Source organism: Oryx dammah, unplaced genomic scaffold (assembly GCF_014754425.2).
Source record: "Oryx dammah isolate SB20612 unplaced genomic scaffold, SCBI_Odam_1.1 HiC_scaffold_23, whole genome shotgun sequence".
Classification (NCBI taxonomy): domain Eukaryota; kingdom Metazoa; phylum Chordata; class Mammalia; order Artiodactyla; family Bovidae; genus Oryx; species Oryx dammah.
The window spans coordinates 39,377,708-39,391,455 of NW_024070207.1; the positions used below are offsets into that span (position 1 = coordinate 39,377,708).

The following is a 13,748-nucleotide window of genomic DNA, read 5'->3' on the forward strand; positions in this document are numbered from 1 at the left end:
AATCGACTGAGTTACTGAATTGAACTGAACTGAATTGATTCTGACCAGTGTGAGATGAAAAAATATCAGACACTTCACAAAGTTTTGCATGTCTTCCTTGTCCAGAGGCCATGCTAATCTTCTCTTTATCATTCCAATTTGCGATATTTGTGCTGCTGAAGCAAGCACAAGATAGTTTCCTTTAAACTCCCTATATTTTCCTGCCAGCTGGATTAGAAAAGCAAGCTCTGTTTTTTTTAATCAATTTATGTTTCTCTTTTTATCTCAATGTTCAGCCATACCCCGACTCCCCATCAATCTGCTCAAAAAAAATTATAGTACATTTTATTGTTCACAATAGCTACCAAATAATCATTTGTTGACCAAGTGCACAGTCCCTAACTCTGAAGAACCAAACAATTTAAAAGAATCCTTAACTTTCTGGGGCTGAACAATTAGGAGAAATTCAAGGATATGTGAGAAGACAGATGCTGTCTGGACCATCATTTTCAGGTTTTATTCATTATTCATATCATTCTTTCTAGTTCCTTTTACTCTTTATGTAAATCTTTTGAAAGGTTTGGGGTGTTTGTGGTTTGTGGGCTTGGGATCAACTTGTATCTGTATTGGCCTTGTGATAACTAAAGGCTAACATGTTGCTTTAAAGTTGCTGTGACAACGGACAAAATAAAGAACTGATTATGACATGTTTGTGGGAAACCTTTCACAGGAAAGAGGCGAGGGGCAGATGGCAGCAGACTGAGACACAGAGAAGAGCACCATAAGGGTCAAGGTATACATCTAAGCAAAACAACAACCCAAGATCATGGCACATGACTACAGAACAGCAAATATTGATCAGGGAACACAGCCAGGTTGGTATAATAATGTGTGGGTAAAAATGGGAAGTAAAAATAATTTCTTTAAATATTGTGTTTGCCACTCTAGTATGTAGAAATGTTTGTTTTTGTAGTACTTGTTCCTTTTGACTTTCCAACTTGAGCATGTCCTGTTTCTATTTTTACAGGTTTTAGGTTCCTGTCATATAGCTGAACTTAAGTTAAAGAGAATCCCTCCTTTTTGGTAGTAGCTGGAAACTTATTGTTATCTCATGTATTTAATCATTTCATATTCTTAATCCCTTTTCTCAAAACTCTCTTAGTTGCTCTTTCCTTGTTTTATTATACCTATTTTCTTAGTGTTATGTACTTTGTTGTAGCTTGGTCACTAAGTCGTGTCCAACTCTTTTGCGACCATTTAAAAAAACTAGATATCAGTAATGTTTAGACATGATGAGATTTGATTTGTCTATTCATTCACAGTATATCCATTAAACCTTATTGCCTGCCAAGAATATTAACAAACTCTTTGAAAAGTAAAATAAGCAGTAGATTGAAAGTAAGAGCTCTTTGTTCTCTGATGTACTCCATATTTTTATCTTATTCAGATGGTTTCGTTTTGACCCTCTGTTCTGTATTTAACCACTGCCTCTGCAGTCACCCTGAGTAAAGACTCAGTCTTAGCTGCCATCTTTCATAAACTCTCCAGCTTACCCTGGGAAATTCCACAGTGGCTTTCAGGAATTTTGGTACCAGCCCAGATTCTATTGCTACCTAGTTATGTGCCATTAATCTCTCCAGAATTTTATCAACTGTAAAATAGAAAATATTTACCTAATTTACAAGATAGCTGTAAAGGGTAAGTTACTTAAACCTGTTTTATTTATAAAATAATTTAATAACTATTTATTGAGTGCTTGCTTGTTCAGAAATAGTGTCCAGAGAAATATCCAGAGGCCCCTGGTCTGTCTTTCCACTTAAATAGAACAGCAGAGGAATCTTGGCTTTGCCACTTAGTAGTTGTAATTTGAGTAATCCCTCTGAGCTTCAGTTTCCTCCTTTGAAAAATGGGCATTGTGATGGTGCCTATCTCACAGAGTTACTGTAAGCATTAAATGTGATCCCATATTTCAAGTGCTTAGGACAGTACCTGGCACATAATAAATGTCCCCCAAATGGTAGCTATCGTTAACCTGTCTTATATCAGGAATGGAGACTCCAAATCGTCCTCATGTCAGGGATTTAAGTAACCTAATTCTGTCTAATATAATTACACTTTTCTTATTCTATTCTCAGAATGAGGAATGATTATGATTTCATGTTTATGACATAAACTTGTCATGAACTGTTTCAAGATAATCCTATTTATTTTAAATTCACCACTGATTAGCTGAACAGGGTTAATGATAGAACCAATTGAGATAAATATGTGAAAACATCTTTTTAAACTGTAAAGTGCTATACCGTGTTATGATTCTTTTAATTAATAACTCCCATTTCAATTGTTTCACTTGCCTTCTCTGCCGTTTCTCTATATGGTTCCTAAGATGGGTGGTTTTTCAAAATTAGAATAGAGTTAAGAGGTGGTAAAAAAAAATTCTAAAAGAGCAGTTCTTACAATGTTTCAATCCATGACAACATTGTTAAATGGCAACAGTGATTTGAATGGATACTAAATTCAACACACACACACACACAATTAGTGCAATTGGTTTCAATTGTGTTAGGACTTTAACATGACCCTTTGAGAGCGGGTGGTCCTCTCCCCCACCGCCACCCCCAGGCTTTAGTGTTTTTTACATTGCAAAGGTTTAGGTTGTCTTTTGTAACAGGATGGAAAAATTCACGAGAGGTAACAAGCTTGTTAGCCTCAGTCATGAGACAATGAGCCAACCCAAACTGAGTATTAGATTTAGGGCAGAAAGGATGGCGCTCCCATACACCTTATTTCCATCCTTTCTTTCCTAAATAATGCTTAAGGAAACCATGCTAGGGTTAACACGGGAGGAGAAGAGGAACAACCGAGGTGAATCCGCACTAGGCAGAGAAGAGAGTGCCCGGCTTGCGGAAAAAGACTCCTTCACTGCGCGTGCGCCCGCTTCACGGCGGACACAGGCGCCTGTAATAATGCTCATCGCTTACGTAGTAAACGTGCGTCAGCGGGCCGGACCCAGGACGCATGCGCAGAAGCGCAGTGCCCAAATGATTCTGCAAGGCAGTGGGTTGTGGTTTTTGTTTTGACGGGAAAGGCTTACCCGGGTTTCCTTGGCTGAGGGAAATAAAGGAGGATTCACGGATTACGATAAATTCCTCATGTTCATTACAGGCTTGGAGGTGGAAGATCTCAGTGTTAGGTGCCCCGAGCTTGGAGTTAGGAGGGTCGGAGCCAGTCCTGTCCCATTTTGTGCCCACTGGTGTTAGGGATGGTAGGGCTGCAAAAGTGAGCACGCACTTATCTAAGAACTTCCTTCTCTCTTTTCTTTTTCCTCTTTTTCCTCTCTCCCTACATCATCTCCTCACTTAGCTGACTTCTTATGTGAACGGGAGCCAGAAAAACCAGAGAGCTCCAAACTAAGCTTCTGCACGGACAGAGCACGGGAGAAAATGGAACTACATTTGGAGGTGCTGCCGAGTTCAACCACTACAGAAGATAACACTTTGAGGCGATCCAGCAGCGCCCCTTTGATCAGTGGCCTTGGGTGAGCAGGATTGAGATATTGGAGGAGGCCTGAGGGGGCGGGAAAGGGTGGCAAGAGTTGCAAGAAAGTGACTTACAACAGCATTCCCACTTCTTGACTCATCGAGGTTCTGCAGGTTATCTCCCTTGCTCCTGGTGACCGGAAGAACCCACTCTCAGCCTGGGGGCGGGGGGACGGGGAGGAAGGGGGACAGGCTGGCTGGAGGGCAAGGGCACTAATGAAACGTGATGTCCTCTTCTGACAGTTCATCAGGATCCAGGACCCGAAAGCAGCAACTATTTGGTGTGGAGCACGACTTTCTCTAACTTCACCCCATCTCTTACCCACACCACTGAAGAAATTGTGTACTCCCCGCCCTCGCCTCCAGATCTGTAATGACTGTAATTTTTGTCATTCTCTCATCTACTTTGTCACCTCTGACCTTCACCTTAGCACACTCAGAGTGGGAATGGTTGGCAAGTAAATAAGCTTGGGCCTTTTTTACATCTAGTTTTTATTTGAACAAAAAGTTTAGCTATCACAGAAAATTGATCTCCTAATTTTGTATTCTCAGTGACCTACGTTGGCCCTACTTAGTTCTTGGCGGGTGAAAGGTTTTTTTTTCTCATATGCATAAAACAGATATGTATATATGGCACATAGACAGATATGCAGTATATTTGTGCTATTAAAATTGTGTGGGAATTCTCAAAGAGGAGCTAATGAGGGAGGAAATGTCTAAAAAGATTCTAGAGATCTGATGATGAAAAAAGGTTTAAAAGATTAACTGATGGTTAACTGTATTTCTTGCATATATCCAAAGATCTGGCCTGACTCAACCTTATTTCTTGAAATAGAATTTTAAAGTGAGATCTTGAATTTCACATCCCAGTATCATAAGTTTTTCTCAATATTGTAAAAATGTCTGAAAAATCCCTTCACTGCATACATTTTATTAAGTTTGCACCTCACCTTTTGCTGGCATCATCCTACTTGATAGCTGTAATTCACAACTGTTAGATGAGAACTCAGGAGACCAAATCTACCTTCCTTGTTTAATGTATGGGCTAATAGGTCCATCAGTCTCCAAGATGTCATAGTAATCGATCAGTACTAGGAAGCTGTGGCTCTAGACTCCTAAGCTAGTGCTTTGTCCACTAGCTCAGGGTAAATCATCTGCCTGCAGTGTGGGAGACCCGGGTTCGATCCCTGGGTTGGGAAGATCCCCTGGAGAAGGAAATGGTAGCCCACTCCAGTATTCTTGCCTGGAGAATCCCATGGATAGAGCAACCTGATAGGCTACAGTCCACGGGGTCGCAAAGAGTCGGACACGACTGAGTGACTTCACTTCAGTCAATATCTAAGCTGATTAATTAAATAAATGCAGCTTTCTGGTCTTTTGAGTTAAGGGAGAGTATGTTCTAACAAAATGAAACACAAACTAAGAGTGACCTGAAAATAATACATTACCTTTTAAAATAGGCAGATAGAAAAATAAGGGGTGGAGACAGCTCTGCATGTTGTACCAAGAAAAAGAACATGCTATAAATTCAGGATTCTACTCTAGATCCTGTTGTGTGAATAAATGAATTGTTATGGGTGCACTCTGCTAGTAGAAGAAAATACTTGAGAATGTTCATTTTATTGAAAAGCTCTATGAAATGAAGAAACAAGTCACAAATATGTAGATGATGGAGGATATATATTTGCAGGAACATGTGGATTCTATTTAATATATTAAGTGCTGGGGTGGGGGGTGAGGGGCAGCTGACCAGGTAAAGTCCTGGAAATAAAGAGAGTGATCACAGTTATCCCTTCATACTTTACTTTGTTCTGCAAAAGATTGGAAATGTTTATTATATTAGAGCATGGTTACAGTGTAGAACTCCATAGCTTAAGATCCTGATGCTGGACATGAATTTTTGTACAGAAAGGTGAAGGGCAGTTGCATATTTCTCTAGTAGGGATTAAACTAAAAGATAGACCAAGTCCAGGGACTCTTGTCTATCAAGAAGAAGTAGCATAGGAATGATAGATGACATGCCTGAGGTCAAGGAACTGGTCCAAGTGATCTGAGGGCATATTTTGTGCTGTTGTGACAAGCTTAGCATGTAACCAACAAGAAAAATTTAGAGCAGAATTACAGGGAGCCTTAGTTGCATTCCCTGGTGGCTCAGACGGTAAAGCGTCTACCTGCAGTGCAGGAGACCCAGGTTCGATCCCTGGGTTGGGAAGATCCCCTGGAGAAGGAAATGGCAACCCACTCCAGTACTCTTGCCTGGAAAATTCCATGGACTGAGGAGCCTGGTGGGTTACAGTCCATGGGGTCGCACAGAGTCGGACTCGACTGAGCGACTTCACTTCACTGTAGTTGCATTCATTTTCTTGCAGATTCTTTTCAGTGGAGTATGTCCACTGCTCACTGCACTTTCTTTTACTTGGCCTCTCATACTCATTGCCTTGCCTCTTTCACAGCTCACTAAATATTGTTGCACTTCTTTGAAGCAGTTTTCCAATTTTGCGTGATGTTTCCTATGTATAAAGACTCTCAGTCTCCCTTGCACCAGCATTTGCAGAATTTGTTGTGTAAATGTCAACTCTTTAATACAAACATCACTGTTTCTTAATTTCCTGTACAGTTTTGTATGCATCTTGTATTAATAAAAATATCAATGTCAAAAGTTTTGAAGCTCTTGATTCTATCTTTAGCCCCTCGAGGTGGCTGACTTCACTACTGGTTGTCAGTTATTTTATTTAAAGGTATTTTTTTCTTCTACTTCTCTGGCCCTTATTAGAGACTAAGTTCTTGGATTTCTGCCAGTGCCTTCCCTCTTTAAATACCACTAGTCTGACCCTGCATTTAAACTGTTAGTGCCTCAATTCTGTTTGAAAGACAAGCTATTGCCTGGGGGCCAAACTGATTGGTTTTGCAAATAAAATTGTACTGTAACATAGCCACACCCCCTTGTTTACTTACTATCTTTGGGCCACTTTCATACTACAGTGGCAGAGTTGAGTAATTGCTGCAAAGATTGTATGGATCACAAAGCCCAAAATATTTACTGTCTGGCCCTTTACAAACTTTATCAACCATCTAGATCCCCTGGAGGAGGGCATGGCAACCCACTCCAGTGTTCTTGCCTGGAGAATCCCATGGACAGAGAAGCCTGGTGGGCTATAGTCCACGGAGTCGAAAAGAGATGGACATGGCTAAAGCGACTGAGTGCAAGCACACTGGTTTAATAAGCTTGTATTAATACAAACCTGGAAGAAGAATAATGGTCATGAGTTATAGCTTTAGGGATGTAACTGGCATAAATATAGTGCAGTTTAGACAGAGCTGCTTGCTGATCCTTCTCAGCATCGGGGTCTTTTCAAATGAGTTGTCTCTTTGCATCAGGTGGCCAAAGTATTGGAGTTCAGCTTCAGCATCAGTCCTTCCAATGAGTATTCAGGGTTGATTTCTCTTAGGATTGACTGGTTTGATCTTTCTGTCCAAGGAATTCTCAAGAGTCTTCTCCAACACCACAGTTAGAAAGCATCAATTCTTCAACACTTGGCCTTCTTTATGGTCCAGGTCTCACATCCATACATGACTATTGGAAAGAGCATAGCTTTGACTAGATGGACCTTTGTTGGTAAAGTGATGTCTTTGCTTTTTATTGTACTGTCTAGGTTTGTCATGGCCTTCCTTTCAAGAAGCAAGCATCTTCTAATTTCATGGCTGTAGTCACCATCCATAGTGATTTTGGAGCCCAAGAAGAGAAAATCTGTCAGTGCTTCCACTTTTTCTCCTTCTCTTTGCCATGAAGTAATGGGACCAGATGCCATCATCTTACTTTTTTGAATGTTGAGTTTTAAGTCAGCGTTTTCACTTTTCAGTTATTGTCTTATTAAATAAAATTGGCAGACAAAAATTTAGGAGAGAATGTAATTGTTAGCCTTAAAAATTATCCCAGCAGAGGGAAGAGATGAGTTGGAAGTTTGGGGTTGACATACACACTGCTGCTGCTGTTGCTGCTAAGTCACTTCAGTCGTGTCCAACTCTGTGCAACCCCACAGACGGCAGCCCACCAGGCTCCCCCGTCCCTGGGATTCTCCAGGCAAGAACACTGGAGTGGGTTGCCATTTCCTTCTCTAGTGCATGAAAGTGAAAAGTGAAAGTGAAGTCCCTCAGTCGTGTCTGACTCTTAGCGACCCCATGGACTGCAGCCCACCAAGCTCCTCCGCCCATGGGATTTTCCAGGCAAGAGTACTGGAGTGGGTTGCCATTGCCTTCTCCATTGTACACACTACTATATATAAAATAGATAACCAATAATGACAATGTATAGCACAGAGAACTCTACTCAATACCTGTAATGTTTGTATGGGAAAAGAATCTACAATAGAGTGTATACATGTATATGCATAACTGATTCACCTTGCTGTACACCTTGAAACTAACACATTATAAATCAACTATATTCCAATAAAAATTTTTTTTAAAAGAATTACCTCCCACATGCAAAAGACAGTGGAAATATGCAACCCATTAGTGACCCTCCTAGTAGTAACTGCTAAAATATATTCCTGTTCTCGTAGGGGAAAATGACTGGGAAAGGAAGTGAAAATACACATATACACATATCCTCTCATAAACATTGTTACTGCCTATTATATGCAAATTACTGCACTGCAAAGATGCATCTCAAGGCTCAATAAGCTTTTAATAGGGAAAATGAATACTGAGAAGACTTCAATGTATGGTCGAATAAGATCTGTGCTTAGAAGGGAAAGAAAGTCCTAGGGTAATTAAAAGAAGGGAGTTAGAAATGACAGGATTGGTGAGGAATACAGGAAAGTTTCTTGGATTAGATGGCACTTAAGATGGGTCCTAACAAATAAGTTGATTGGAAGCAGACTGGAAGAAAAGAGGCCAGGTAACTGAACAGCATTTCAAGAACATGGAATAGGCTTGGAAGTAGGAAAGTATAGGTGTATTCCAGAATGCTGGTCAACTCTGCCCAGATCACTGGCTCCCAAATGTTTACCTACTGACCAGTGTTGATCCCAGGTGACATTCTACCTAATCCATGGCTTTAAAAAGTTAAATACAGCATACTTTCCTGGGCATTACTGTATTTTACTCAGTCCTGTATTGTCAGTCCTGCTTTTTTTAAAAAAGAAAATAACAAATGCCCTTTTATAAATGAAATGATGGTAGTTGATGAGATCTTTTTTTTAATGACCTTACTGGGCAAGAGAAAATGCAACTGCATGTTTGTGCCAAGATTTTGTTTTGAAATTTTCCTGGTCTGTGAAATCCAAAAGTCTGTGGAGCTAAATTGTGGAGGGCTTTGAAAATTATAGTGTACGTGCCTAGTTGCTCAGTTGTGTCTGACTCTTTGCAACCTTATAGGCTGCAGCCCGCCAGGCTCCATCTATCAATGGGGATTCTCCAGGCAAGAATACTGGAGTGGGTTGCCATGCCCTCCTCCAGGGGATCTTCCCAACCCAGGGATTGAACCCAGGTCTCCCACATTGCAGGCAGATTCTTAACCATCTGAGCCACCAGGGAAGCCCAAAAGTTATAGTAAAGAATGTAACTGAATTCAGAAGCCAATGAAGAGAATCACTGAAAGTTGTGAGCAGGAGAGCAAGTTGATTGCAGTAGGAAAAGAACAGAGGTGAGCTGACCAATTAGACTATTACAGAGTTGGTGGAAAAGTAAGAATGCTTTGAATTGGTTTTTAGCAAGGAACCTGGAAAGCATGATGGACATGAAAAATCATGGGTAAAACCTAAAAGAACTGGCACTTAATTGGATATAGGGAGTGGAAAAGAACATGTTAAAGATAGTTTATTACCGTTAGGGAAACCTGGATGAAAGGTACACAAAGACACTCTATATTCTTTTTGCAATTTCTTGTGAGTCAGTTTCAAAACAAGAAAAGTTATAACAACATACTTTACTATATTTACTAGGCAACCAACAAGGACTTACTGTATAGCACAAGGAACTCTCATCAATATTCTGTAATAACCTAAATGAGAAAAGAATTTGAAAAAAAGATATATATGTATGTATAACTGAATCACTTTGCTGTATATCTGAAACGAACACATTGTAAATCAACTAGAGTCCAATATAAAATAAAAATGCTTCTAAAGTTCTAACAAAATGAAAACATAAATAGGGAAAGATTTCTTCAGGGTCCCAAGCTCAAATCAGGTCAAGGCTGGCTAAGCAGGCACTTTCAAAGCTGAGGAAACTAGGAACATCTTCAGCAGGCAGTGGTTGCTCAGCTCAGTTCATTGTTGCCGTGGGGGAATGTGATTCAGTGTGGCAAAATCTTGCAAAATTTCAATAGAAGCCAGAAACTTGGAATCCGAATTCTTTATGTGAAATCTCCATAGTTGTTCCAAGTGTGCACAGCTAATTAAAAAACATTTTTAACACTGGGTAGGCCAAATGAGACATATCTGAAAAGCTCAGTTCTATTGACCCTGCTAGTGGCTATCCCTCTCATCCATGTGAATGTTTGGGAGTCCAGAGGAAATTGCTGCTAGCACATAATAGCTTCAATCACAAATTTAAATTGGTTACAGCTTTACACAGAAAATGATGTGTCTCTAAGGCCACAATAATTTATACTTATTCTTGGTAGCATGATTAGAGGTAAAAGGGCATGCTTGAGAATTCCTTACCTTACATGGACACTTGTTTAGGTTCAGTCAACTAAGGATTTGTGTGTGTGTGTGTGTGTGTGTGTGTGTGTGTGTGCATGCATGTTTTATTTTCTACAGCTGCACAGCTGTCTCCACAAAGAAGATACTTACATCAATGGCAATGTTGTTTAAGGATTTGAAATCTTATTTCTTTAAAAAAAATTTTTGTAATGAATTTTAAATGACAAATGTTTTCCTTTTCTTCTTAGTGATAGTTCACAAGTGTTACGATCTGATTCCATAACAACTCGAAGAAACAGTGCAACATGTATGACACAACACAATCTGGTAAGAAAATGCTTATAGATGTGTGCTATTGTTGTTGACCAGTGGTTCTCAAACTTGAGTGTGAATCTGGAAGGCTTGTTAGAACAGATGACTGGCCCTCAACCCCAGAGTTTATGATTCAGGAGTTTTGGGGTGGGGCCTGAGAACTTGCATTTCTAAACAAGTTTCCACTTTGAGAAACATTGTTCTAAACATTAGTGAAGGAAAAATAATCACACTGACTGCAGTTATGATTGGTGCAGCTGCTGCAGCTGCAGGAGAATGAACTTTTAAATCCCACGTGGATTTAACATTGAGGTTTGTTTTTATGTATAAAACCATCTGGCTTCCAGTTTTTAAAAGAACAATCTGATTTTGAGGGGGAAATTTGCAAGTTCTCCTAAGGGTAATTTTCAGGCTTATAGCTTGACTTTATCTCATATTTATCTTGAATTGAAAATATAGTTTGTTTTTCATGGTGTTATAATGCCATCTCTAAATGATAACTCATCTACTAATTAACCTGTAAACAGGAAATATGCTTGTACGTCAGTAAGCCAAAGTGAATAAATGGAATCATTTTGTTGAGGTGAAATTCATATAGCACATAGTTATTTTAAAGTTACAATTCAGGGGCATTTGGTGAATTCACAATGTTATTCAACCACCACCTCTCTCTTGTCTCAAAAAGCACACATCCTTGCCTTATTCCTGATCATAAATGGAAAGCTTTCAGTCTTTCATCATTGAGTATGATATTAGCTAAAGGTTTGGGTAAATGCCCTTTTTCATGTTAGGGAAATTCCTTTCTACTCCTGCTTACTGAGTCTTTTTTTTTTTTTTATCATCAAAGGATGTTGAATTGTTTCAGAGGCTTTTTCTGCATCTATTCAGATGATTATGTTTTTTCCTCTCCATTCTGTTAATATGATTTACTACTTTGGTTTTCTTTTATTGAACCACCTTTGAATTCCTAGGATAGATCCCACTTAGTCTTGGTGTATAATCCTTTTAATGTACTATGGGATTTGGTTTGCTACTATTTTGTTGAGAATTTTTCCACTTAGTCATAAGGGATATTGGTCCATAGTTTTCTTGTAGTATCTTTGCTGACTTTGGTGTTGGGGTGATGCTGATATTATAGAATGTGTTAGGGAATGTTCCTTCTCTTATATTTTTGGCAGAGTTTTATTAAGATTGGTGTTGATTCTTTAAATGTTTGATAGAAATCACCAGTGAAGCCATCTGGCTGTAGACTTTTTTTGTTGGGAGGTTTTGGAAACAGAGTCTGTCTCTTTACTTGTTAACAGGTCTGTTGAGATTTTATATTTCCTCTTGAGTTAGTTTGGTAATTTGTGTGTTTTTAGAAATTTGTCCATTTCATTTAGATTATCTGCTTTGTTGATATACAATTATTCATGTATTTCTCTTATATGATTTAATATGATGAAAGCTATAGAACATTTTAATGAAATGCTATAGCTTGGATTCTATTTTAAAATATTGCTTTCTAATCTTAAAACTGAGCACTTTCCTCTTTATAAAATGATATTCAACATTATTACCACAAATGCAATAATAGTATATTGGGGGAAAATTAGAACTGTTCATTAAACAAATCTTTCTTTCTCTATCCATTCTAGCTAGAGTGAAAGTAAAGATGAAATGGTGAGAAATGACGTTGGAGATGTAAACTTGTGAAAAATCTGGTAGGGCTTTAAAAGTCATTTTAAAGATTTTGCACTTTGGGAATTGCCTAGCAGTCCAGTGGTTAGGATTTCACTGCCAGGGCCTGAAATCAAACTCTGGTTAGGGAAACTAAGGTCCCATAAGCCATGCAGTACAGCCAAAAAAAGGAAAGACTTTCCACTTTATCCTATTTTCAATGGAAACTCATTGAAGAATTCTAAGTCTGCGATTGACCAAATCACAGACCAATCTAAGTCTGTGATCAAATTTGCACTTCTAAAAAGTTTAGCCTGGCTTCAGAGTAGCAAGTAGATTGGAAGAGGACAAAAGTAGATGTAAGAAGATCAGATGGGCAACTGTAGTAACTCTGGCAAACAGCTGATAGTAACTTGGACAAATGCGGTGGTAGTGGGAAGATCCGTGAGATATTTGAAAAGTAAGGATCAGTTGGTGATAGATTCGATGGAGAGCAGGACACAATGAAGGCAAAGATGATTACTAGCTCTCTGACTTGGGCAATTGATGGGATAGTGGTACCACTAGAAAGGGAACATTGGCAGAAGAGTAGATTTAGAAGGGAAGATGAGTTTAGTTTTGGACTTGTTAAGTTTGAGGTTCTCTGATATCTTCAAGTGGAGATGTTATATATACAAGTTTGAAGCTTGGGATAGAGATCTGGGCTGGAGATACATTTAGGATCATTAATAGATCATTATTTGAAGCTATGGGAATGAATGAAATGACTTACAGAGAGAGTATAAGAGAAGAAGAGAAATAGGAAAAAGCTTTAAAAATCAATCGCAGAAAGTTCAGTTCAGTTCAGTTCAGTCGCTCAGTCTGACTCTTTGCGACCCCATGGACTGCAGCATGCCAGGCCTCCCTGTCCATCACCAACTCCCGGAGTTCTCTCAAACTAATGTCCATTGAGTTGGTGATACCATCCAACTACTTCATCTTCTGTCATCCCCTTCTCCTCCCACCTTCAATCTTTCCCAGCATCAGGGGCTTTTCAAATGAGTCAGTTCTTTGCATCAGAAGGCCAAAGTATTGGAGTTTCAGCTTTAGTCCTTCCAATGAATATTCAGGACTGATTTCCTTTAGGATGGACTGGTTAGATCTCTTTGCAGTCCAAGGGACTCTCAAGAGTCTTCTCCTCCACCACAGTTCAAAAGCATCAATTCTTCGGCGCTCAGCTTTCTTCACAGTCCAACTCTCACATCCATACATGACTACTGGAAAAACCATAGCCTTGACTAGACAGACCTTTGTTGGTAAATGAATGTCTCTACTTTTTAATATGGTCATAACTTTCCTTCCAAGGAGTAAGCATCTTTTAATTTCATGGCTGCAATCACCATCTGCAGTGATTTTGGAACACCCCCCCCAAATAAAGTCTGTCCCTGTTTCCATTGTTTCCCCATCTATTTGCCATGCAGTGATAGCTCCAGATGTCATGATCTTAGTTTCTGAATGTTGAGCTTTAAGCCAACTGTTTCACTCTCTTCTTTCACTTTCATCAAGAGGCTCTTTAGTTCTTTGCTTTCTGCCATAAGGGTGGTGTCATCTGCATATCTGAATTTATTGA

General features: G+C 39.3%; 1 protein-coding gene and 1 non-coding gene across 2 annotated transcripts in view; one reads left to right on the top strand and one right to left on the bottom strand.

Moving 5' to 3' along the window:
* Nucleotides 1-58: 58 nt before the first annotated feature.
* Nucleotides 59-168, bottom strand: LOC120882756. The gene has a single exon (XR_005725606.1). It is a non-coding gene; the product is annotated as a U6 spliceosomal RNA (small nuclear RNA).
* A 2,815-nt stretch (nucleotides 169-2,983) lies between these two features.
* Nucleotides 2,984-13,748, top strand: part of LOC120881547 (P2R1A-PPP2R2A-interacting phosphatase regulator 1-like) — a 32,671-nt gene continuing 21,906 nt past the window's right edge. The window contains exons 1-3 of the mRNA XM_040265277.1: nucleotides 2,984-3,036; nucleotides 3,343-3,517; nucleotides 10,417-10,495. Coding sequence (XP_040121211.1) covers nucleotides 3,021-3,036; nucleotides 3,343-3,517; nucleotides 10,417-10,495 — 270 coding nt within the window. The 5' untranslated portion in view covers nucleotides 2,984-3,020. The remainder of the gene's footprint in view (nucleotides 3,037-3,342; nucleotides 3,518-10,416; nucleotides 10,496-13,748) is intronic.